Source organism: Empidonax traillii, unplaced genomic scaffold (genome assembly GCF_003031625.1).
Source record: "Empidonax traillii isolate 1590-97213 ecotype Southwest subspecies unplaced genomic scaffold, ASM303162v1 scaffold97:size1219025, whole genome shotgun sequence".
Classification (NCBI taxonomy): domain Eukaryota; kingdom Metazoa; phylum Chordata; class Aves; order Passeriformes; family Tyrannidae; genus Empidonax; species Empidonax traillii.
This window is the reverse complement of record NW_020955290.1, coordinates 858,552-883,525: the sequence shown is the minus strand read 5'-3', so window position 1 is coordinate 883,525 and position 24,974 is coordinate 858,552. Positions and strand designations below refer to the sequence as shown.

General features: G+C 38.7%; 1 protein-coding gene across 1 annotated transcript in view; it reads left to right on the top strand.

Moving 5' to 3' along the window:
- Window positions 1–24,974, top strand: part of PIP5K1B (phosphatidylinositol-4-phosphate 5-kinase type 1 beta) — a 51,816-nt gene that overhangs the window by 12,857 nt on the left and 13,985 nt on the right. Inside the window, exons 6-11 of the mRNA XM_027881837.1 lie at window positions 10,027–10,238; window positions 12,801–12,884; window positions 12,986–13,034; window positions 13,563–13,647; window positions 20,074–20,229; window positions 20,580–20,724. Of these exons, the coding sequence (XP_027737638.1) occupies window positions 10,027–10,238; window positions 12,801–12,884; window positions 12,986–13,034; window positions 13,563–13,647; window positions 20,074–20,229; window positions 20,580–20,724 (731 nt within the window). The remainder of the gene's footprint in view (window positions 1–10,026; window positions 10,239–12,800; window positions 12,885–12,985; window positions 13,035–13,562; window positions 13,648–20,073; window positions 20,230–20,579; window positions 20,725–24,974) is intronic.

Below are 24,974 nucleotides of genomic sequence, written 5' to 3'. Positions count from 1 at the left end.
AGTTAGTCTAGAGTTCATCAAGGCCCAGCTAAATTTTAAAATTATTTAAAAAAAGAGGCTAATTATCTTATAGTAATTAATATAATATACATAATATACAGAAATACACATACATACATTAAAGTATATGTCTGTGTGTATCTGTAGATATATATACACACACTGAAATTTGTAAGTATGTAAAAAAATTAACTGGCTTTTTTTTTCTATTCAAATAAGTTTTACTCTGTGTCATAGGGAGCAGACACTGCTGTCTTTCATATAGCTGAATTTGCTCAACAAATGAGGTTGGATCTGACTACCTGCCTTGTACTTCCGCCTTTAGAAAGAGTAAAGATATTCCATCCATTTTGTGAAGGGGACCGTCTTGCCACTTTTTCTTTCTGCCCACATGGCATTTGGATGCCTGCTCAGTGTGAGTGATAGATTTCAAGGCTTAAAAACTTGTCAAAAATCTCTTTTTACTCTGTGGTGGGTTGGCTGGACATCAGGTGCCTACCAAGCTGCTCTATCCCCTTCCCAGCTGGACAGAGGAGAGAAAATAAGATGGAAAACAACTCGGATGTTGAGATAAGGCAGTTTGATAAAGCAAAGGTGAAAGTTTGTGTCTGCACAAGCAAAGAGAGAGAAAAAAAAAAAGGTTTATTTTCTTTCCCATCAGCAAGCAATGTTCACCCAGTTTCTGGGGAGCAGGGCTTCAACACATGTAGTAGTTGCTCTGGAGAGCAAACATTGTAAATAAAAAATGCCTTCCCTTCTTTCTTCTTTCCTTAGCTTTTATATCTGAGCCAACATCATATGGTATGGAATATGCCTTTGCTTATATTGGGCCAGCTGATCTAGTTGTGTCCCCTCCCAGGATCTTGCCTACTCCCAGCCCTTGATGAGGGGAAATGCTGGAGAGACAGCACCGATGCTGTGCCAGTGCTGCCCAACAGTAACCAGAACACTGGTGTGTTAACACCTTTCTATCTACCAGTGCAAAGCACAGCACTCTGAGGGCTCCTACATGAAAATTAACTTCATTTCAGCCAGACCCAGTACAGTCTCCACCCTTTATCCCATATGTTGCATTCTGGATTAACCTATAAACTGCCCAGAGCAGTTACATTTTTTATTTAAGACTTTTAAAAAGCCTTTTAGTTTGTTATAACCTCTAATTAACATCCAGAGAAAAAGTCACACACTGTTCTCTAAGAGAATTTTTTTAATTTTAGTGAGAAAAATAAGATATTTTGGCAAAAGGTTTTTACAGGCATAAAATACAACCAAGAAAAAAGCATTTCACTAAAACATTCAGCACAAAGACTCATTCCATAGGAAACACCCACTAAACCAATCTGTATAACAGCTTTGGTAAAACACAGTTCATTGGTTTTAAGTTACCCACAAGAGAAGGAAAGGAGTAATAGAAAGCTGATTAGAAGGGGTAAAGAAAGAGAGAAAAAAGAGAAAAGGAGAGAAAGGAAAGGAAAAAATGGTTACCAGCAGGATTTGATGATTCACATGGTGCCAGCTGAAGAAGAGGAAGAGAGAGAGAGAAGAGGAAGACCACATGGAGTCTCGTGTATTTATAGAGTTCAGTTTTCTCTCCGAGGCAGAATATCTGGTCAGTGCCTTCCAGGTCCGAATGAATTGTGCTGTAGGCAGTCACAGGCTGCAGGAGTGTGGTGTGGATGGGCTGCCAGGGAGCTCAGCCCTGACTGACAGCCTGGCTGCAGAGCCTTCAGCCTGGCCATGTGCTCTGCACGGGCTGCAGGCCTTGCCTTCAGCTTTGCCCTGCACCCTCAGCACAGGCTGGTGTGCAGACCTTACCACATTCCTGCAGGTCCAGGCCCAGCCCTTCCCCACACACATGCACACACACACACACACACACAGTGAGTTGGTTCCAACCCATATCAATAATTCAGTGAGGTTCGGATCCAGGATCTCACATTGTATCATTTACATCACACTCAGTCCTCACATGATTTATATATCTTCTAACTTTTCCACTGTATTTATTTCTCATTACAGAAATCCCTTCTTACCAACACATACAACTTAAACTATATCCTTAAACCATCTTTATATCCATAGTACAGATTTGTACATTTTCATTAACTACTATCCCCCGTTCTTTTACATATGGATATTATTTTTCCATTTTGTGGGCTTCTTCCACCCCTCCAGATTCATGATTAGAGCTCCATTCCTCAGGATGGGTGTTCAGGACAGGAGACCAGCACAATCAGTCAGTGAGCACCAACATCAGCCCAGGTTGAGTCATTGTTGCCTGCTCCTTGCTCCTCACAAAATTCACTCTGGATCAGTTTATATCATTCCTGCTACTTTATGTCCTGCAACATACAACCTACTTCACAGATTATTTTTCCTCCGAAGTCAAGTCTCCTTGAGGCACACACCAGGTTACACCATCCCTCCACATTATCCACCAAGTACACCCTGGTCACTGATCAAAGACAGTCCCACAGGTGGGTTTGCCTTTTCCCATGGGAGGAGAAATCCATACCAACTTACCAGACACTTCCCCATGTGTAGTACAGAGATCTTATCTCCTCCCAAAGTATGTAGGGGTTTTGTTTGGCCAGGACCAGGGCAGTTGGCAGATCCCCTAGTGCTGACTAGCCAAGTGGCTTCAGCTAAATTTGCATCCCAGTGCTTCTGTGCCCCATTGCCTAAGACTCTTGACATAGTGTTCAACGGTCCATTTCTCAGTCTTCCCAGAGGCTTGTGTGTGATAAGGGATGTGATATATCCACTCAATGCCATGTTTCTTTGCCCAAGAGTTTGCAAGATTATTCCGAAAGTGAGTCCCATTATCTGATTCATTTCTCTCTGAGGTCCCATGTCACCACAAAATGTGCCTTTCAAGGCCTATGAGGGTGTTCTGAGCAGTGGCCTGGTTTACAGGATAAGTTTCCAGCCAGCCAGTTGTTTCCTCCACTATGTGGAGTGTGTTGTTCTTGCCCTGGCGTGTCCATGGCAATGGTCCGGTGTAGTCAATTTGTCAGGCTTCACCGTATTGGAAACCCACCCTGTCCTCTGTACCAGAGAGATTTTACTCACATGGCTTGCTTGATTGCCACACATATTCCACGTTCATGAATAACCTGTGTGATGGCCTCCATGGTCAGGTCCACTCCTTGATCACAAGCCCATCTGTATGTTGCATCTCTTCCTAGATGTCCTGATGTTTCATGGACCCATCAGGCTATAAATAGCTTACCCTTCCTCTCCCAGTCCAAGTCTACCTGGGCTATTCCAGTCTTGACAGCCTTATCCACGTGTTCACTGTTCTGATGTTCTTCAGTGGCGTGACTTTTGGGTATGCGAGCATCTACCTGATGCACCTTCAGAGCAGTAGCCAAAACACTGATGTGTTGTCACCACCTTTCTGGCTACCAATGCAAACATAGCACTGTGAGGGCTGCTGCAGGAAAATGAACTCCATCTCAGCCATACCCAGTAAATACTGTTACTCCAAAGTGAGAAAGTTAGTTTAGGCACTGGAATAAAGAATTTATTTAAGGAAGGAAATTTTTGATCTTCCCAGTATTTCAGGTCTAAGAAGATTCTCTTCTGTATTGCTTAAATTTGGATTATGTTTTCATTGTTTATATTTGCAATCAGAATCAGGAAGCAATGGAATTTTTTTCCTGCTTCTTTAATATGAAAATCCCTGGATGGTATCTCCTCTCCTCCTTAAGTTCCATTACTAATTTCAGAGGCCTGACAGAACTTGCCAGTGATGACAAAGGTGGTGGCAGATGCTATGATATGGTGGTAGGTGCTATGATATGTGTCTGCTGTCACTGAATCACCTGCCCCATCCAGCAATGGGCCCTAATTTTCCTTGGTCACCCTTTTCCCTCTAGCAGTATCAGCTTTTCTTTGACATCCCTTGCCAATCTCAACTCTATCTGAGCTTTGACTTCTGTGGCAATAGCTGCCATCCCTTCCTGCTGAGGCAATGTTTCTCTGTTTTTGACTTGCTTAGTTAAACTGGCCTCCTGATGCATCTGCTCAGCTGACTAAAAATATCTCGACAGCTGACATGGAGCTCCTCCCCAAGGAAATGGAGTACTGCAGGGGTGGACCACTTCTGGATATCAGTCCCTGCAGCACTGGTGAAGAGATGCAAGACCTGCCCAGTTAGAGAATGGAGTTGAGTAGGTTGTGATGATCTGTCATGGGCAAGACCTTTTTTCATGGGCAGACCATTTTTCAGTTTTTGCTCCTTAACTGAACCAAGAAGTGTAACATTAGTGTTCCCAAAGATGTAGCATTCGTGAGTTTATCATACATACAATGCACACAATTAAAAACATTTGAACTAGCTTTCAAACTCCAGACTATTGCTGAAACTTACTGTAGCTATCCTATCCTTGCCCACAGGCACTATCATAGTTACTTGGGTGGGCCATGTGTGGACACAGGGGACGCATTATATGCAAACAGTACTAAAAATAAGTAATTTCAATTGCCTGAATAGCTTTCCTAAAAGTCTTTGATTTGAAGTGCTGTTAACTTCAGAGTGCTTTAATCTGGAAAGCAAATGGTCCTATATTTTGTGTAATGGTAATTACTGAGAGTGCTGAAAGCTAATTTCAGTATCTTTGTTGGGTTTTTTTTTTTTATAGTAATCATTCTGCTAGCTACTCTGATCATTGTGTAAAACTATGGTTTATTAAAGAATACAGCAGATTCTCCAATTTTCAAAAAAATAATCTGCTCATGAAAGAGACCAAGAATTAAGAGTTATGGCACATAAGCAAGTACTAAATAAAAATAAAGTCACCAAAGACATTGAAGATGGTTTGAAGTGCATTTGGGGATTTCTTTTTTAAAGGAGCAGAAAATAAAACTCCACATCAAACTTAGCTACTCTTGTGTTTTGTTATAAACACCTAACCTTGAAAAAAAATTTTTGGTTCAGAGGAATAATTCCGTGGGACAAAGGATAAGCTATGGCATTTCAGTGATGCATTAGATACAAGTAACATTAGCATGACTCTGTATGAGAAAGGCTAGAAGTGAATTGATGGTAGCATTCCATATTTCATAGCTGATACAGAATCAGACATCCATTCTTACTTGTTTGGTTTTTACTGGTGCTCTTACGCAGTTTAATTATACAAATTACCTCTGTTCTGGGTAGAAAGCATGTGGAAGATATCTGTTCTCCTGTACAAGGAATTCACAGTCCAAACACACAGAGTTTGTCTTTGGCTCATTCCATGTTAAAAATCGAGATGGAGTTTTTTAGGAGTATATGTCCAAAAATACTGCAGGAAAGCTATACCAGCGCATCTCATCAGAATATGGTCGTCTTTTGATTTTGAAAGCACTCTTTATATCTTCCCTGTAATCCCTTAACATACAGAAGAACTGATAATTGCTTATTTGAAGAAAAAACAAAGTCCCTTTTAAAAGAGATATGTCATGGTTATACAGAGATATTATTCTGCAAACTCTTTCTCATCTAGTTACCTCAGAAAGCATATTGATATAGCTTTAGACAAGAGACATATATTCCAGGTGATCACAGGATTCTGCATTTGTAGGATGTTAGCTTGTGAAGCATGCAGAGATGCAGCATGTTCTTGAATGTCAGCTAGTCATATGCAGGAATTTGGGATATTCTGTTAATGCTACCCTCATTGTGTTTTTCCCATTCCATCTGCTGCTGAATGTAAGAGAAAAAATAATTGAAAAGGGCTATAAGCAGGAAGGCATGTAAATGCAGTTATCTCTATTAACTGGGCAGATGGGAAAAAATTATTCCAAGTATTCTTCCTCATGCTCTTTGCTGTTAATGTCTGCTTTGTAGGATGTTTACCTGTATTTTGCACTCAGATAACCTCTCTTTGTCAGTCCCTAGTACTTCTCTCTCGTCTTCACAACACTTTTTCGGGTATACAAATATCTTTGAAGAAAATTAATTATGCAAATTAAGCAGAATATAGTTATTTATTCTGAAATGTGGAATAAAACTCGCCAGCAAAATGGCAAAGTTATCATATTCTAAAAACTGAAGTTAAGATTTATTCCCCACTTATTTAAAAACATGGGGAGAAAGTGCACCAGAGTATATAAGAACACTAGTGATTTTCATTTCTTACTTAGGAATAACTTGTTTTCTTAATGAAGCATATTTAATCGCTGTCCTGTAGACTCAAAGCTGGTTCTAAGTTAACTTGGTGACCTTAGGGATCCTGGGACGCCTGTCACATTTAAAACTGTGTTAGGAAATGTTTTACACAAACAGACAAGAAAACTCACTGTAAAACTGGGGAATTTTGTTTTACGGTAGTTAGTTAGATTTTTCTATCAATAAGAAGAGTATTTTTTGAGCTATCAGCGGAAGTACTAATGACCTATGAGTAGGCACTAGTACTAATCTCCCTATGAGGGGATTAACCTGCTCTGCTCTGCTCTGTGGCATCACCTTGAACATTGCGTGCATTTTTGGGCACCACAATAGAAGAAAGATATTAAGCTGTTACAGAGTGTCCAAAGGAGGGCAATGAAGATGGTGAAGGGCCTTGAGGGGAAGCCATGTGAAGAGTGGCTGAGGGCACTTGGTCTGTTCAGCATGGAGAAGAGGAGACTGAGGGGAGACTACATTGTGGTCTACAGACTACTTCTGTGTGGTGACCAGTGACAGAACCCAAGGGAAGAGCCTGAAGCTGTGTCAGGGAAGGTTTAGGTTGGATACTGGAAAAAGGTTCTTCAGTGAGAGGGTGGTTGGACACTGGAAAGGCTCCCCACGGAAGAGGTCACAGCATCAAGCCTGCAAGAGTTCAAGAGGCATTTGGATGATATTCGCAGGCACATGGGGGATGATCATGTGCAGGGCCAGGAGTTGTACTTGATGATTCTTGTAGGTCTCTTCCAACTCAACAAATTCTGTGATGCTGTAATTCTGTTGAAATGGGAAGTGATTCAACCTATGCTTTGGTAGGGAGGTGGTGATTAATTTTCTTGGAATAGATTTTTTCTAAACCAGATCCATTGCTAAGCATTGGAATTTATGCACTTGTTTCTAAGAAATGCTTACTTTGTGAGACAATCTCTTACTTTGTGTTGATTTTATATAGCTCCTTATATTGAAATAATTATTGATTTGTTGTAAAATCAGTCTTCCTTCTGTTATGTTAATTCCTATGTACTTTTTCCAGAATTTTTTTCTTGACCCTTTTATGAAAATGACCTGCTGACTTTTTTGCATATTGTTTTGTATGGGTAGCAACATGAATGCAGATTTCTGCATAGTGTATGGCTTGGAGTGGCTGCATGTAAAATAAAAATGACATTTCATAGCAGAAATACTTGTTTTGCTCTGTTGGTCACTGGCTGAGATAGTGGAGTGTAACCGTGTCTAAGATGATTCACAGAATGCTTTAACATGTGATTGGCTCTAAGAAAAGAAAATCTGATTCATGGAGTTATTTTTTCATGTTCCGAAATGGCATGCTTTGTGATGCCATTTTACTGTGGTTTTTTATGTAGTATGAAAGCAAAATAGTGCATAAGGCTTAAATCTGTGAGCGACGCTTGCCATCTGGAAGTTTTCAGAGCAGCTGAAGTCAGCCTTGCCAGCAGCACTTGGTGACCAAGTGACAACACTGTGTTGACAGAATCTGTGTAGCTAGTTAAATAACACCTATATAAATACAAATGAGGTGAACAATTTAATGTCAAGTTAATGAACTGAAGGGTTATTTGTCGTTATCAAATGCAACACTTTCTTTTTAGTACACAGCATGACTAAGACTATGTTGCTGAAACCTCACAGTGTCATTTTGCTAGCAAGGTACATTTTAGAGCACAGATTCAATTTCTCTCACTTTAACTATACAAGTAATGTATTTCTGGCAGTTAATGTCAGTTTCTAGTGATTTCACACAGATGGCGTCAGGTGTTTTACAGGTCTTTTTCCTTTTGTTATGAACACTTTTGCTGTGTAATACTGTGATTTATCTGAGTGTTTTTTTTCATTAGATTAGGTTAGCATTTTGGTGCCTTTGTAGCAAAACTTAATACATCTTAGAAACAGTTCTATCTAAAATTGTCAAAGGTATCTCCAAGTAAACCTTGGCATTGGGAAAAGGCTTGTGCTTTTTTTATATTCTCATAGAGTACTGCATGCCCAGAAATATCTTAATAGGCTGCATTTTGTAAATTGTCCTTGGCAAACCAGATTGTTTTGTACAACTGTGTGTGTAAAACTTAACTTACGCATTTAAAAATTTTCACAATTTGGTAACTTAAATATTCGTGAAGATACATATGTGAGAACCCTTTGGATATATTCAGCTGGAAATCCCACTGATTAAGTAAAATATCTATCTCAATACAGGCTGAGACTTTGACCCAAAGTGAGTTTTTGTTGACTGCCGATTCTTCCTTGTTATTCTGGTCATTATTTTTTACCACAATTAACATGCTTTGATGTGGTCAAAAAGGTGCATTTGCATAAGGAGTGGTTGGTTTGGTTATCAGACTTCTAAAGGGAAGTAATCAGAACTGTACATCAAACTTCTAGACAGACAAAGGGACAGATCATGTTATAATATCCTAAAGAGACTTCATGGACAGGACAGTCCTGCCTCTGAGTAGGGTCATGAGAAGAGTGTTTGGGGGGCAAGGGCTACAGTTCATGTGCTCTGTGCTATTTGTAAGAATCTGTAATGCAGTTAATCCATGGGATGTGCAGATGTTTCAGCCTCATCATGAATTAGAGTAACAAAATAGCTACTTGGTTTTATGATGTTTTTTAGTAATCCTATGACTAATTCATAAATTGTCAAAGAATAGTCTGTTGTATTGTACTAGTATCATAGGTTTAAGTGGCTATGGTGAACTGATGCAGTCAGAAGGATTAATTTTATCACATAAGAGGTCCCTGTGAAAGAAGAAGCAGCACCTCACACCACAGCCTTAAATGAAGTTACATCTGGTCCTAGACATAGGTTATCTAATTATTGGAGTAAAATCATAATGTTGCTAATGTGATCTAATTCAAAAGGTAGTAAGCAATAGGTTGAAGACAGAGATGTCAGCAGTAGTTTATAACTGTAAAATAAAAATAGCAGTAGTTTCTCCAAGTCTGACTATGTGCTGTAGTCTGGCTTTGCATAGAGAGGTGAGTGGCACAGCATTATCCCTCCTAGTTTTCACTACTTTTTCTCCCTCCCCTTAGCACCGCTGTTTTGTAAGACATTTAACACAGTTGCTGTCTGCAAACAGTTTGGTTATATTACTAGATGTGATCACAGCTTGTTTTAGCTCATGTCTGGGTATTGACTTGACTGGTATTTTGCCTTTCAATGGCAGCATCCCAGACTTCATAACAGTGTATCTGACTTGAAACTCATGACGGTACAGGTTGTGAGAGAAGAAAGGGGACTTGCCTACTGATAGAGGAAAATACGGTCGGTAGAGCTAAAAGAGAAGGCTGCTAGTCATACTTCTGAAGTAAAACTTGTCTTTGAGTTTAGGTATGCCGTATTTAGCCTAATGGAGAGGTGCATGATTTTTGTACTCATACCCCATCAACTGTTTATGAGAGGTGGTACCAAATGCTTTTCTGACACTTGAAAGTTCTCAAAGAACACACACTCTGTTTTAAACAGGAGGTGGAGAAGAGATAGAGAGTAATACAGGCAAAATGCTCAGTAAGGTCTGGAACATGCATTAGAGATGACTTTAAAAATCTCTAGTTCATAAGTATAGGATGAAACTATTAAATGATTATTTGCTATCAACAAAAAGGAACTGCCTAGAATAATTTTCCTTGCCTACAAAATAATATCAGCTAGGCGTCTTTCTTTTGCACTTATAACTACCACTATGACTTGTGTGGGATGGTAAAGGATTTTTGTTTAACTATAATTTCACACATTTTCCTAACAAGGGAAGCTTGTGCCTTGAAGGTATGATTTTGCTTAAGTCTGCAAAATGTTGCTGTGTAACTCTTCTGTTTTTTCAGTATAGCCTTTTCTTCTTTGTTGGTAGGTTCTAGAAAGTTTTAAGATCATGGATTACAGTCTGCTACTGGGAATCCACATACTGAACAGTGATGTGAAGGAAAAGGAGGGAGAGGGTTCACAAAGTGCAGCAGACACAAAACGTCATGGAGGGCAAAAAGTTCTCTATTCCACAGCTATGGAGTCTATACAGGGCCCTGGGAAGTCGGGAGATTCTGTCACCAGAGGGACAACAAGCACGTAAGTGCCGTAACTTTCTTTTAAGGTTACTGTTAAAACTATTAACAGGCAAAACATTCATGGGTACACCGCATTACAGAAATTGAAAGATTGAGCTTTTTTTGTTGTGTTTTTTTTGTTATTTTCCAAAAGCTGCATCATCAAGATTTGCCACAGAGCATGAAATTAAAATGTTGATTAGTAGATTGATAATCTCTAAATACATGATAGCAAATTTGATTAGTTCAGAGTGACTTATGTATGCACAAATGCATACTTTTGTAAGAGATGTTATAAGACAGCTATTACAAGAGTCTCTGTTATCATCTAATTTTAATTCAAAGCAATGTGGTGAAAAATAAGAAAAAATTATTTGTTCATATTGACATGGATATTCCTACAGTGCTCATTTTCATCTTGAAGTAGTAGGCTCAATACGTAGAATGGTATCTTCAGCCACTGAAGCACAGACACATGCAATCTCTCCTGAGATTAAGAACTGCTGCTTTCCTCTTTTTTTTCTGTCTAGTAAAAAGTGCTATAGAAATTTGATTATATAGACAATAGCTATTCTATTTCCCTCATAATATATTAAGTGCTAGTGAGAGCATTATATCTAATCAGTCCTTCATTATAATGAGAACTTAATTTTAAATTAAGGATCTACTTTTCTCCTGTGTAAGTAAATACAACTAATGATATAGGAACATGTGCTTAAACTCACTGCAAACAAATGGGAGAATTATGACATTTAGCATTTATAGAGAGTTTCCAGATGTTCAGAGCTCTAGAATATAAATTAGACAGAGCTTTATTTCACTCAATTTTTACAGCTCACTCACATTCACACAGAAGATGGTCAGTGCTATGGTGCATTGTATGGTGGTAGAAGTGTTGCGTTGGCAGTTTTGAGGGATGTTGGCAAAGCTGATTATATAGGTCATTCCAGAAAGTGTTCATACCTGGAAACCCACCCCACACTCCACATCAGTTGAGCTGTCGTGGTTCGGTGTGACAAGGAAAGGAGCAGTCCAGCTCCAGGGTTTGTTGCTCTTCAGTGAGATGGTTAAGCAAAGAAGCAACCGGCTAGCCTCAGCTCACACACTCTCGCTCACTCACACAGCTCAGCAGTGAGAGGCAAGGAGACAATACAGGTGTGAAACAGACGACAGCACAAGGCTGAACTGACTTTATTAACAGAAATGGAGGGTTCTTATATGGTTTACGGGGTGGCTTCAGGGACAGGGGAGGAGCATGCAAATCATCTCACACGCATTGGGTGCAGGGACATGAATAAACATAGAAGGGAGGAACTGGGTGGTAACAAAGGAGTGGCCAAAGGCAAAAACCCGCCAAACACACTGATTGGTTGGTACCTCCTGTTATCTCAGCCAATGGGGTAAATGTTGCTGCCCGAGAAGGCAGAAAAGTCCATGCAGAAGGGAACTCAAAATGGAGGACAAATCTACATATAGCTTCATCTCTCAACATCAACTTGCAATGCACAGTCTCAAGTGGTGGGTTTTTTTCCTCTCAAGTTCTTCTCTCCGAGCTCCCCAATGTATCTAGCTCTCCACTCCTGGTACGACACCACATCACTGCATTCCACTGATCCTGTAGAAGCTGTATTAACCCCAACACTGAGCTAATATAGATCATATATAATATGATAATATAGAGTCCTTCCTTGGCACCTTGCACTGTCTCCTCTCTCATATTGACATAACTGCTAGTGGGACAAACCTCGTTTAAGTGGATGAAACTAAGCCCTAGGTCAGTCTTCTGCTGTGATTCATTGTAAGGCTATATAAGGATGAGGAAGAGAATGGATACCCAGCAGCAATAACTACTACTAGCACTGTGTTTAATTTCTAGTCATAATTTTCAGGAAAAGCTGACAGAATATGGTTTTGTTAACCATTTAACACTTCTGAATATCTGAACAGTTGATTGAGCTGGAGTTCATGGTAATGGGATTTTACAGTAATTTAAACTTCACTGGTTCTTACAAGGTTTCCTTTATGCCTAGAATAATAAAAATGTGTTTCCCTCTCCCCTACTCCCTACCACCACCATCCCCCATTTGCCAAAAAAAGGAGAAGGTTGAGTAGTTGGTAACCAGGCCTCTCTTGTTGCTTTAGTGCCAGAACGGGGAAAATACTCTCAACTATGTCTTTGATAGCCGCTTCAGGTTTTTGTTTTCAAACTGTTAAAAATTATTCAGAGGTACTGCATGAGCTGTATCCTCAGTCACTTTTACTTCTGGTTTTGTAGTTTGCTCATGAATGTGAACAGAAGCTGACAAACTGAAAATTGGATTTCTGGTTCTAAAACAATGGACCCTTTTTTCTAGGTGGTGGAGTAGAAAGAGAGGGTCTTAGGATGAACGTCTTGTTCTTTAAGGTCATGGCTGAGTAAATACCCTGGACCAACAGGAGGCTCATGTAGTTAGGATACTCAGCTTGATATTGTTGCTTTTTCTGTCACTAATCTCTCTGTAAAGAACTTTTGGAAAAGCAAATTAATTCATAATTTACATAATAGTATATAATCTAACTAGGGGTTTTTTTCTATTTCTCTTAGAATGGGAGGTATTCCTGCAAAAAACCATAAAGGAGAAAAGCTGCTTCTATTTATGGGTATTATTGATATTCTCCAGTCTTATAGGTAAGTTGAATTTCAAGTTTGCATTGAATAAGCTATTCTGAAATGACTTATAAATATGAAAATTTTATAAAGCAGTTCTGATTTTGTTTTTACATGCTTAGGTTAATGAAGAAGCTGGAACATTCTTGGAAAGCTCTTGTTTATGATGGGGTAAGTAGATTTCATTACTTTTTTAAACTGTTAAAATTTTAGCTAATGGAACTTTGACTTATATTACGCAGGAAAAAGCTAACTCTGGTATATTTGAATTCTAACATTCCCATGTGGTTTGGGCTGTTGCTGAAATCTTTCCAGTACATGTTCTGATTTTATTTTTTGAGCTTTCAAAAAACAACTTATCATCTTGTCCTTATAACTTACACAAGACCAGCCACTTAGCAGGACATTGATGGATCTGTAACTGAAAAATACACATCGTGTGAAAAAACACATTTCAAATACTTGGAAGATTTTCTAGGATATAGTTGTATAATTCATAACTTATGATTTGATAAACTAAATGCCTAAAAAAAAGTTCTTGAAGAATCAACCTTTAAAAGGGAAAAATTGCTATGATTCACTAGTTTTGAGTATACCTGAAATGTATAATGCAGTTCACCTGAGGTGTCCAGCTTTCTTGACACTTTGCTTGTGATTTACTTATGGAAAATGTGACTGAGACCTTTTTCAATCTCATAGGATACTGTTTCAGTTCACCGACCAGGTTTTTATGCTGACAGATTTTTAAAGTTCATGAGCACAAGAGTTTTCAAGAAAGTTCAAGGTAAGAAAGTAGTGATTTTACTCCTTTAAATATTTTTTATTATTATTACTATATAACGCTCCTGCCTTGACAATGAAACAAGCCTTCCTTCAACATCATGTAGCATTTTCATAGCTCCAATGAAGAAACTAAATTTCTGTCAATTTGGATTACACTCTAATAGTAAAATTACAGAGAATTATTTGTTATGTATTTTTGGTCACATCTGGGGCATCTGAAGGTATAAGAGATTCATATATATTAGCAATGATATAAAGATAAATAAGTTTTATGATCTAATGATATGTCCAATCCTGTGTCTGGTATTTGTAGGAATACCTACATTGATTTTAATTTATTTAACTTGCAAAAGTAAAGATTTTTTACATGCCTCTGCCAGCATGTTTGAAAAATTAAGTATTCTTCCCTTTGATGTGCATTTTCTCTGTGTTTTATGAAGGAAAAATTATCCAAAGTTGAATATTAATACAATCTCTTGTCTTTATCACTATCAACCATTTCTAGTTTTCCCCTCCATTTCTCCTTCCTTCATCTTTTAATTAATTCCCAAGGATAAGATATATATTACTGTTATCTACTTACAGGGTGGTGTAGGCTGGATGCCAGGTGACCACCAAGCCACTCTATCACTCCCACTCCTCAAATGGACAGGGGGGGGAAATGTAACAAAAGGCTTGTGGGTCCAAATAGGGACAGGGGGAAATCACTCACCAATTACTGTCACAGGCAAAACTAACTCAACTCAGGGAAATTAATTTATTACTAATCAACTCTGAGTAGAGTAATAAGAAATAAAACCCAATCTTAAAAACTCCTTAAAACTCCCAATCTTAAAACCCCTCCTCACTTCTTCCCAGGTTGAATTTGACTCCAGAATTCTCTTCCTTTTCTCCCTAAGTGGCACAAGCTTTGTCAGTGTTAGTCCTTCACTGACTGAAGTTCTTCACCCACTGCCCCAGCGTGGGTCCCACATGAGTTCACAAGTCCTGCCAGCAAACCTTCTCCAGTACGGGCTCCTTTCTCCTCAGGACCACAGGTCCTGCCAGGAGCCTTCTTCAGCATGGGCTTCTCTCCATGGGGTCATAGTGTTCTTCAGGCATCCACCTGCTCCAGTATGGACTGCAGGTGGATCCTTGCTCCACAATGGACCTCCATGGGCTGCAGGGGCACAACTGACTCACCATGGGCTGCAGGGGAATCTCTGCTCCACTGCCTGGAACACTTCCTTCCCCTCCTTCTGCACTGACCTAGGTGTCTGCAGAGTTGTTGCTCTCACATATTCTCACTTCTCTCCTCCAGCTGTACACACACATCCTTTGCATCTTAAAGACACTATCCCAGAGATGCTACTACTCTCACTGATGGGCTCAGCTTTGGCCACTGGCAAGTCCCTCTTGGAGCCAGTTGGCATTTGCTGTATCAGATATGGGGAAACCTTCTGGCAGCTTCTCATAGAAGGCAACCCTGCAGCCCCCTGCCTCACCTACAAAACCTTGCCATTCAAAACCAGTACACAGGGGAGAAGAAGGAAAAAAAAAAAGCAAAGAGAAACCCACCATTGTTACAGAGGGACATTTCTACCAAGGGTTGTCCAAAAGCTTAAGTCTTGCAGCAGTAATTTAGCTATTGATTGTCATTTCTCTCAAACAAAATTAATTGATTTCTATAACTTAAAGTAGATCCTGAAACTGTAGATCCTCTTTAGGCATTAGAAATGGAGAGAAAACTAATCCTTTGTAGGTGAGTTCTTGTATGTTGTGTTTTAAACCCAATGGGCAGCTGAGCCCCAAATAGGCAATCACTCATCCTAGTGGGAGAGGGAGACAACTAGAATGTTAAAAAGCAAGAATACTGAGATAAAGCTAGTGTAATAGGGAAAGCAAAAGCTGTGTGTGAAAACAAATTAAATTCAGGAATTCATCCGCTCTCATGGTCAGGCAGGTGTTCAGCCATCTCTGGGAAAGCCAGGCTTCATCACATGTAACAGTGAGTTGGGAAGACAAATGCCTTAATCATGAATGTTTACCCCTTGCTCCTGTTTATCCCATCTTAAATTGCTCACCCTGATGCATATGGTCTGAGATATTCCTGTGGTCAGCTGATGTCAGCTGTCGCTGCTGTGTCCCCTCACAACTTCTTGTGCACATCCATTTCTTCGCTGGCAAGGCAATGTGAGGTACTAGCACTGCTCAGCAATAATTAAAACCTTCATGTGCTACTAATACTGTTTTTGTCACAAATCCAAGGCACAGCACCACAGAGCCACTATGAAGGAAATTCACTCTGTCCCAGCCAAAACCAGTGCACTGTAACTTTTCAAGAGTCCAAACACTGCCTACCATGTAGGCATATGAAGTTAGAGTTTGGGAAAAATATTGGAGAAATAGGTATCACATATTATTTCTTGATTCCAAACTGAAACAAACAAATTATTGTTGTCTTATCCCCATGGAGCGAGCAGGAGGGATATTTTACCATAATCTGGGTACAACCACAAAGCAAACCAACAGAATTTGCAAGCACTCAGAACAGATTTATTTTCGAACTTGCTGCATTTAGCCCAACTTTGATATCTATCTTGAATTGTAGTACCTCTGGGTGTGATAAGTGTATTCTTACTGGAAAAAAAAAAAATCAAAGTTTAGAGGCTCACCTTGATACAGTCTTCTTCCATCAAAAGTTCAGATCAGGTTTTCTTTTCACTTAGATTTTTACCACTGGAAGTCAGTATTTTTCAGGCTGTACTGGCCTTTGTTACTCTGCATGTTACCTAAAGATAATAACATTTTTCTAAAGATCAGTTGAATTTGTGAAACTCTCACCCTGTCCATGAAAAACAATGTTAGAAGCATGGCAGAATACAACAGCATATATATTTATATCTAAAAGCACAAGAGAGAAGAGGGAAAACTATGGTGCAGCAAGAAGGCAGAAGTGTACATGATAAATATTTTGTGAAATACTAAGTAAGAAAAAGAATAGAACAGATAGATGAAAGAAGAGAGCTGAGAGTAGCTGTACTAAAAAAAAATTAAGATATTTTAAGTGAAGGGAAGGAATCTTTAAAAAAAAAAAGAGAGAATTTGAATTTACCCTAAGCCGTGATTCCCTATATGCATGATATGTTATAACCCTTTTTTAGGAAAATAATTCTTTTTGGGAGTCTTATAAATATTAATGAATTTATGGATAATTTCTCTATGAGTTGATCATGCTACTGAAAGGAAATTCAGTCTGAAGCATTTCAAGTGCAGAGAAGGATGGCGATGAGGGACAAAAGAAGCCCTGAATAGCTTGGGAAGTGTACCCATGGAAACCTCATGAGGTTCAACAAAGCCAGCTGCAAGGTGCTGCTCTGGATCAGGGCAGCCTTCTTTATCAATACAGTCTGGTGGCATTCCCCTTTATCAATACAGCCTGGGGGATGAACAGATTGAAAGCAGCCCTGCTGAGAAGGACTTGAAGGTGCTGGTAGATGAGAGGCTGGACATGACCCGGCAATGTGCACTTGCAACCCAGAAAGCCACTTGTATCCTGGGCTACACCAAAAACAGTGTGGCCAGCAGGTTGAGGAAGGTGTTTCTGCCCCTCTGCTCTGCTCTGGTGAGACCCGCCTGGGGTGCTGCATCCAGCTCTGGGTCCCCAGGACAGGAAGGACATGGACCTGTTTGGGTGAGTCCAGAGGAGGCAACCAAGATGATTAGAAGAATGGAGCACCTCTCCTGTAAAATCAAGCTAGGCATTGTTAAATCCAGAGAAGAGAAAGCTCAGGGAGACCTTGTAGCAGCATTCCAGTACCTAAAGGAGACTTACAAGAAGGCTGAAGAGGAACTTTTTACAAGACCATGTAATGGAAGGACAAGAGAGGATGGCATTAAGCTGAAGGAGGGTAGATTTAGATTAGATATTTGGAAGAAGTTCTTTACAGTGAGGGTGGTGAGGCACTGGAATAGGTTGCCCAGAGAAACTGGGGATGGTCTATCCCTGGAATTGTTCATGGTCAAGCTGGATGGGGCTCTGAGCAATGTGGTCTAGTTTAAGGTGTCCCTGCCTGTGTCAATGGGGTTGGAACTAGATGATCTTTAAGAACCCTTCCAACATAAGCCATTCTATGACAACTGTGGAGATGAACTCCGGATGTTTTCAGTAGGGAAGGCTTTAGGGAAGACGTAATAAATATACTGGCAAGACAAGAATGAGATTTGATGTGATCCAGGCTGTTCTTTGGGGAAAAGCTGTTCTAAGTATGTGAGCACTGAGGTTTACCTTACAGTAAGACATACAGATCATGTGTTTTAAATACAATACATACATACTAACTTACTGCTTAACTACCAGATCATTTTTTAAACCTGTAGAGGTGGTGCTGAAATTTCACCTTCTTTTGTCTTTCTTTCTAATAAGGGCTGCTCCTACTTACCCTCTAGCAAAGAGTGTTTTCTGCCTTTTAAGGTTTTTTATGAAGCAGAGTACTTGACAAATAAATATAAACTGATGGGCTAGAGCTACCTAGTTTATAGAGGAACTTGTATTTTAAAATGAATCCTGGTTAGCAGATCCATAATCCTGCTCATGGAACTGTATTTGCTTTAGAGTTGAATGTCAAAATATGGAATGGACACTTGGCTCAAATACTACAGGAGGAATATTGAGCATATGGTATTGCATTAAACTGATAGAAGGTGTTTTTCAAATAGTTTGACTAGTATTATACTGGTCTCTTAAGTTCTTCATTAGTTATCTGGTGTGAGAAAAAAGTCTATGTGGATAGAGGGAGAACAAAACACAAATGAATGCTAGAACTAAATGAGATTTAAGGGAAAAAGAATGACTACAAGAATGACTATCATAAATAAAGGATTAAAGGTATAAATGTTAAATCCTTCAGAAAAGACTTATTAATATGAAAATATGAAAATAAAAGAATCTGATGTGATATAAAAAATATGAAACAAAATTCAGCTGAAATGAGGAATGAGCCTCCTGAGACTCGGTCCTCTTTAAATAAGAGAATAATTTTGCCAGAGAACTGGTAGGAGCTGTGTTGTCTGAGACAATACTCAAAGGAATTCCTCTGCATTGATAAAGAGTAAGAAGTATCTACTCCTTACTACTTGATACTTCTGTTTGACAAAATAAATGCCGTATATGTTTCCTCAACATTTGAGTCTTTTTTTTCTAGTTCTGTCTAATTCTGATCGCTAGATTTTTTTCAGCACAAGACACAGTCTGTTCTGTATTTGAAAGCTACGATGTACAATTAAAGGATATCATGCCTAATTTTCTCTCTTAATTTATCTGTCTCATTTTTCAGGCTATTAACCTGTCTTAATATCCCACTCTTATTGATCTGCTCTGCATACAGGGCTATTAATCTACCCTTCCACAAATTAGTGGTTCAAATGCATGATCATTCTTTTACAAAATAAAGAATTGGGAATGTTCCTGCCTTCAGGAACATTATTTCTAAAATTTGAGTCTGACATTTCAGTTTAAACACTTAAGCCCTATTCTGAATCTGTGTTTTTTCCTCTAGTGCACAGAACAACACTGCTTAAATAACAAGAAAAACTTAATAAGCAGATTCAGCCTTGGGCAGACTAGCTCAGCAGCTATCTACTATGCTGTTTTTCAACAGTGTCCTCAAACTATGCATCTGATTTTTCCTTCAGTCGTTAGCCAAGAGGCCTCGGTGCTTTTAATTTTAACTTCGTAGTAAAGGACAGTATAAAGCGTTACAGTGTATCTGAAGTAACCTTGCAGCAAATCCATGAAGGTCAGCAGCCAAGAGCTGAAAAACATTAAAAAAAAAAAAAAAAAAGCTGGCAGCATACTTCTGGAGAAGAACTACAAGTGGTCAGTTCCTATAGTTTAATTCAAAATGCTAAGTAGGCAGTCCCTATTACAGGGCTTAAAGGAGATGGTAATACCTGAGTGTACAGGCCATCAGTGTTTTGGAAATGTTTAATGAGCCCAAGGAAGATATTTGACAAGTGTCTGAAGAGAAAATTCTGCAGTTTCATTATATAGCAGTAGTTCACAGCTCAAGGAAATGGTGCAACTTCAGAATACTCTAAAATGTGTTTTCAGTTTTCCTGTCTTCCTTTTTTTCTGTATCATTCTATCTGTGACTACATGGGCTGATACTTCATAGAAGTTATTTAACTTAGTGATGTCAGTGACTTGACTTTTATTGTCCCATAATGAGATGTAAAAAAATCCCAGAAAAACACAAAAGTGAGAAGTAACAATGCCTTTTGCTGTGGTTTTAGTATATTGTTTGCTAAGTGGGTTTTTATCTGGACACGTTCTCATCTATATTCAGAAACTAGCTTTTATAGATGGCTTACTTTTCTATATGCTGTTAAAAATGTGCAGGGATATAAGATAACATAACTCAATACCTCTGTTCATTTGGTAATGCAGCTTTAAAGTCTTCACCTTCAAAGAAACGGTGCAATTCCATCACAGCCCTAAAGGCAGCATCACAAGAAGCAGTGTGTGCAGTTAGCCAGGAGTGGAAGGATGAAAAGCGTGGCATTCTTGCTGAAGGACAAAGCTATGCTAGCCTTGATGAAGAAGGTACTGCTTTTCAAATCAACAGCCTAAACAATGTGATACCAATCTGATAAATGAGCCCTGGTAGCATGGAAACAGTCCCAGAACCTTGGAAAAATTCATTAGATACTTATACCTCTGTTTGATATTTGACCTTTGAGTTGCTCTGTATTTTGCTGAATGTACTGGTTAGCAGCTTAAATTCACCCTGTAACACAAAAGACTGTGGGTGTGGGTGCATGAATATTACTGTCTCATCAATTCAAACATTAGGAATCTTCAAGAAACTGGTGAAACATAAGCTTGCATCAAGATTCTTGGATTCAAATTGAAATGAAATTTGTTAACGTTGTTCATTATTGCTGTGTATGCAGTACTAGGTTCACACCACCGTCCAGATCTAGTGCCAAGCACTCCATCTCTGTTTGAAGCAGCTTCCTTGGCAACCACAGTTTCTTCTTCTTCCTTGGATGTAGATGAGCATTGTCAACGTGATCGACCTACGCTCTATTCTAGCAGGTAAAGGCTCTATATGTGGCAGAGAATACACCACTATTTTGCTAAATATCTGACAATGTGTTCAATGGAAGGGAGAGTCTTCAAAAGAAAAGAAACAGGAGACAAGTGCCTCTGTAGCCCAGAGACCTTGAACCTTGAACCTCTCCAGTGAAGGAGGGGGGCCACAAGCACATAGGATTTATTATGTATTTGTTTGTTATTACACATATTGTATTTGGAAGGGTAACAAAATAGAAAGAGTGAATACAGCAAAAAATGATGTATGAATTTTATGTCATGTTCAAAAACTAAACAAGATATTAAAAACTTGCTTAGGCCTTAAATTGAACCATAAACCAAACTACATTAAGATCAATGTAGGAAGTACTTCTTGTGAGTTGGCTGTAGCTTAAAACAGCTTCAGAAAATGTGATGAAAGAAAACTTCTTTCAAGTTATTCCTTCTGAATGTACAGTGCTGAATGGTCTGCTTTAAATTCTTCCATAAGAACCATTTTCTGAACTGAATTTCTATGAAACTTTATCCATGGGTGTGATTACAGCCTGTCTGATTTTAATCCAGGAAGGGTAAAATCGGGAAAGTCTCAAAAAAAGTTGTGCAGATGCTTGTGAGCTAGCTTGAATGTGATTTGAGTTGTGTTTGAATCTGCTTCTGCCATGACTGTCCAATACCAATGCTTAAGCCAGTAAGTCCTGCTGGGAGATTGTCTCTGCATGTGCCTGTATGCTCCCTTGTGCACCTGAGGTGTGCTGTGTTTTGTCATCTTGCCTGCTTGTGGATCTCATTACTGTGTGTTGTACTGCAGAACAGCCACGGCTTTGCCTGTTTTTATCAAGAAGGTTTGCCACTGTGAACTCAAGTATCTTGAATTTTGTGTGGAATAATTTGGAATCCTGAACTACTCAGTGGATAAATTTGATAAAATTACTCATTTGCCAAGATGTAGTTGTTTACTTTAAACTACATTTTATCCGAAAAGATCAAAAGTGATATTAAGAGATTAAAAAATCTTGAGGCAGTAGGATTTTACCTCCTATTAAATATTTACCAACTGCATTTTCATAAAAAGTAAAATTACTTGCTCCATTACTTGATTAAAGTGATAATTACAGCTTCCACTTTCATTAAGTTGAAATAAATCTCACTGATGTGGCATTTTCCATAGGGCCGATGGTTTACTATAGAAATTTGGAATGAGGTGTTGTTTAGGGGTGTAACAAAGATGAAATTTTAATTACAGAACCAAAATGCCTCTACACAAGCTTTAGGACATAAAACTACTAAAGATTAAGCCTTAGAAGAAACAGATCTTGTTCAGTTCAACTTCTGTCAAAAGTTAGCTGTAGGACTTCAACATTTCATGATCTTTTACCAAGTTTTTTCTTTGATAGAAACAAAGTTATAGAGTACTGGGGGATTTTATTTGTTTTAAGTATAAAACAAAACTACAGAGCTGGTTTGTATTAACATCAGTCAGGAAAAGAGAACTGCAGAGTTGTCTGAATAAAGAGTTCAGATTTACTGCAAATAAAACATTTCAAATATTCTTTGCTCTCCATAAATTAACTGTAGAGAAAAGCTACAAGTAAGTCCATGATATTTTCCTGTAGAGATACTCCAAAATAATTCTAAAATAAATAAAGTTTTTAGCAGATCTACACTTTGATTGTATGTTTGGACTTGCTTACTTTCCAGTTGTGATTCAGTCAATGGAAGAGCCTCTAATGTAGTACATGTTGCCAGCTATGTGATTATGATATGCATCCTTACCTTACAAAGACTGTAACTGTAACTTACATTGTAACTTACCTTACAAGATTGTAACTGTAGTGCCTGCAGTCCAGGTACACATACTTTTAATTCACCCGTACAAGAGGATGTGTTCTCTAACACAGCAGACCTTGCACTACCACTCACAGATGTGGGGCTCTATCCATATGTTCTGTCAAAACATCTTACCCTATAGCCAGCAGATCTGCCATGGGCATTTACCAACTAACAGCTTTGCTGGTCTAGGTGTGTTCTCTTCAGCTAGGGCTTGGTGGCAGTTCTTTCTCCTCATCAAGTAGTGGTGCATGTCACAATATCAGTTTGCAGTTCAGGAGGATTAGCTTCCCTGTCATAGCTAGTGGCTTTCTTTTAGGAGTTAAGAAAGCTACTAGGCATGCTCAGTATTGAACTGATTTCCACAACATGAGTCTGGGCACTTGCAGTTTTGTACCCACCACTTTTTTCCTGTGTCAGTGCAGGAAGGTCCTTCCTTCTGGGCACTAAATAATGTATCCATTTGAAGTTTTTTATTTATGTTTTTATGATTCACTGGAGGAATTTCAGTCCTTCCATGAGAAAAGCTAGCAGGGAAACAAAAACACCAAAAAATCCATGTTGTGATGATGCACTGAATTGTAGGTATCTGAGGTGTTTCTTGCTGGAGTTCTGTTTTTGAACGTTGGAAAATTGTGTGATGCAGGACTAGTCATTTTTGCCATTTTTTTTCTGATAAACAGAAAGCTTGAAGCAGTCTTTGAAACAAAGCCTTAATTAAAAATTTGTTTACAAATGTGAGCCTCCTTTCAATATTTGAATATGTAATTGACTATGACATTCTGCTTTATTATATAATAGAATTACAGTTTGGCATCTTCATCTGGCTTTTTCCTCATCCTTCAAAGTGACCTAGCACAAAGTAGAGAGTAAACGAATTTGCCTGTGACTTGTCAGAAGTTTCTGGTTTAGGGTAATAAGGGGAGATAATCCTGTGTTCATAGTAATAACGTGATATTTGTACAGCTCCTTGACTCCTGTTAATGCTAATGAGCAGTGTGTGCCCATACCAGTCAGAAGACAGATGCTGTAATTTGCCTTATTAAAAAGAGAGCAGTAATACTTTTGGATACCTTAAGTACACACCATGTTTTATATTTGGTTTTTTTTTCAGAATTATCCTCTATTTCTATCATCCATCAATGTAATCCTTCCCCGAGGGGAGGGAAATGGCCCTTAACATAAGAAAGGAGATCAGCACCATCTCTCCTTGAGGGTGCTCAGCTCTCATGGTAGAAAGTGAGGAACTGCTGCCGCCAGTGAGGATGAGCAGTCAGAGGTGACTTACTGAGCCAGGGCCAATTCCTGAGGCTGTATCTTGTGAAGAGTGTTTTTGTAGACCTGTCTTGGTACAGATTAGGACTAGCATAACTAATTGGTAGATAATGCTGAGCAGCATTTGGGGACTTGTGATTACAGTGAAAAAGAGAAACAGAGCAGCAGTCATAAACATACAGTGTTTTTTCAGGCTGCAAGCTGATTATTTTTCACCAAATTATTCCTCAGTCCTTGAGAAGTTAGAGGAAGCTTGAGGTACTGTCCAAGAAGCGTGAAGAAGAAGATAGTAAAAGTATGAATGAAGGAGTAGTGAGGAAGGGAAAACAGCTGTATTTTTCAGCACAAAAAGAACTTGATCTAAAAAAGGGAAGGCAAAAGGAAAAAAAAAGGAGAAACGTGATGTGTTACTCAGCAAATGTACACTTTCATGTTTGTCAGAAGACATCTGGTTTCCATTCCATGAAGCTGCTTCTCAGTCAAGTGGTTCTATCATAAGCAATGTCAAGTATTCATTTAGTAAGAGAACAGAATTGACTGTTTATTGCTTCTATTAAAATTTTCAGAGATTTTCCACTCCTCAAGGAGGTTTATGTTTGGTGCAGAGACACTTTAGTACCTAAAAGGTCTATTTGCCACTAGAAAATTTAATTTTTAGTCCCAAACCACTTGTTTGAAAGGGTTTATTTGTTTTGTCTTAGGAAATATAACACTTACTATTATATTACAGATTATTTTTATAGCGGAAGTGATAACAGATTTTTTTCCCCTTTCCAGTAAAAGTTTTCCTAATAAGTACTGATGAATTAAATTAAAGATTACAAATCTGAATGATCTAAGCAGTATAATTCTTGTCTCACTTGACACTGCTTTCAGAATTGTGGAGAGCTGAAGGAGATTAATGGCTTTATTGGTGCTCCTGGAAATGTCCCAAACTTGTTTCAAAATGTTTAAAAATGTTTTAAACTTTAAATGTTTTAAAACTGATGTTTTAAATATTTCAAGAATACAGAAAGTCTCTTTGTAATGTATTTTTCAGCAGGTGTCATGTCTTCCAGTCCCATATCCAAACAAAATCACATGATGCATAAAGGGGTATTTAATCTCTCTGTATTTAGAGCAATGACAAGATACTGTGGGCTATATAAGGA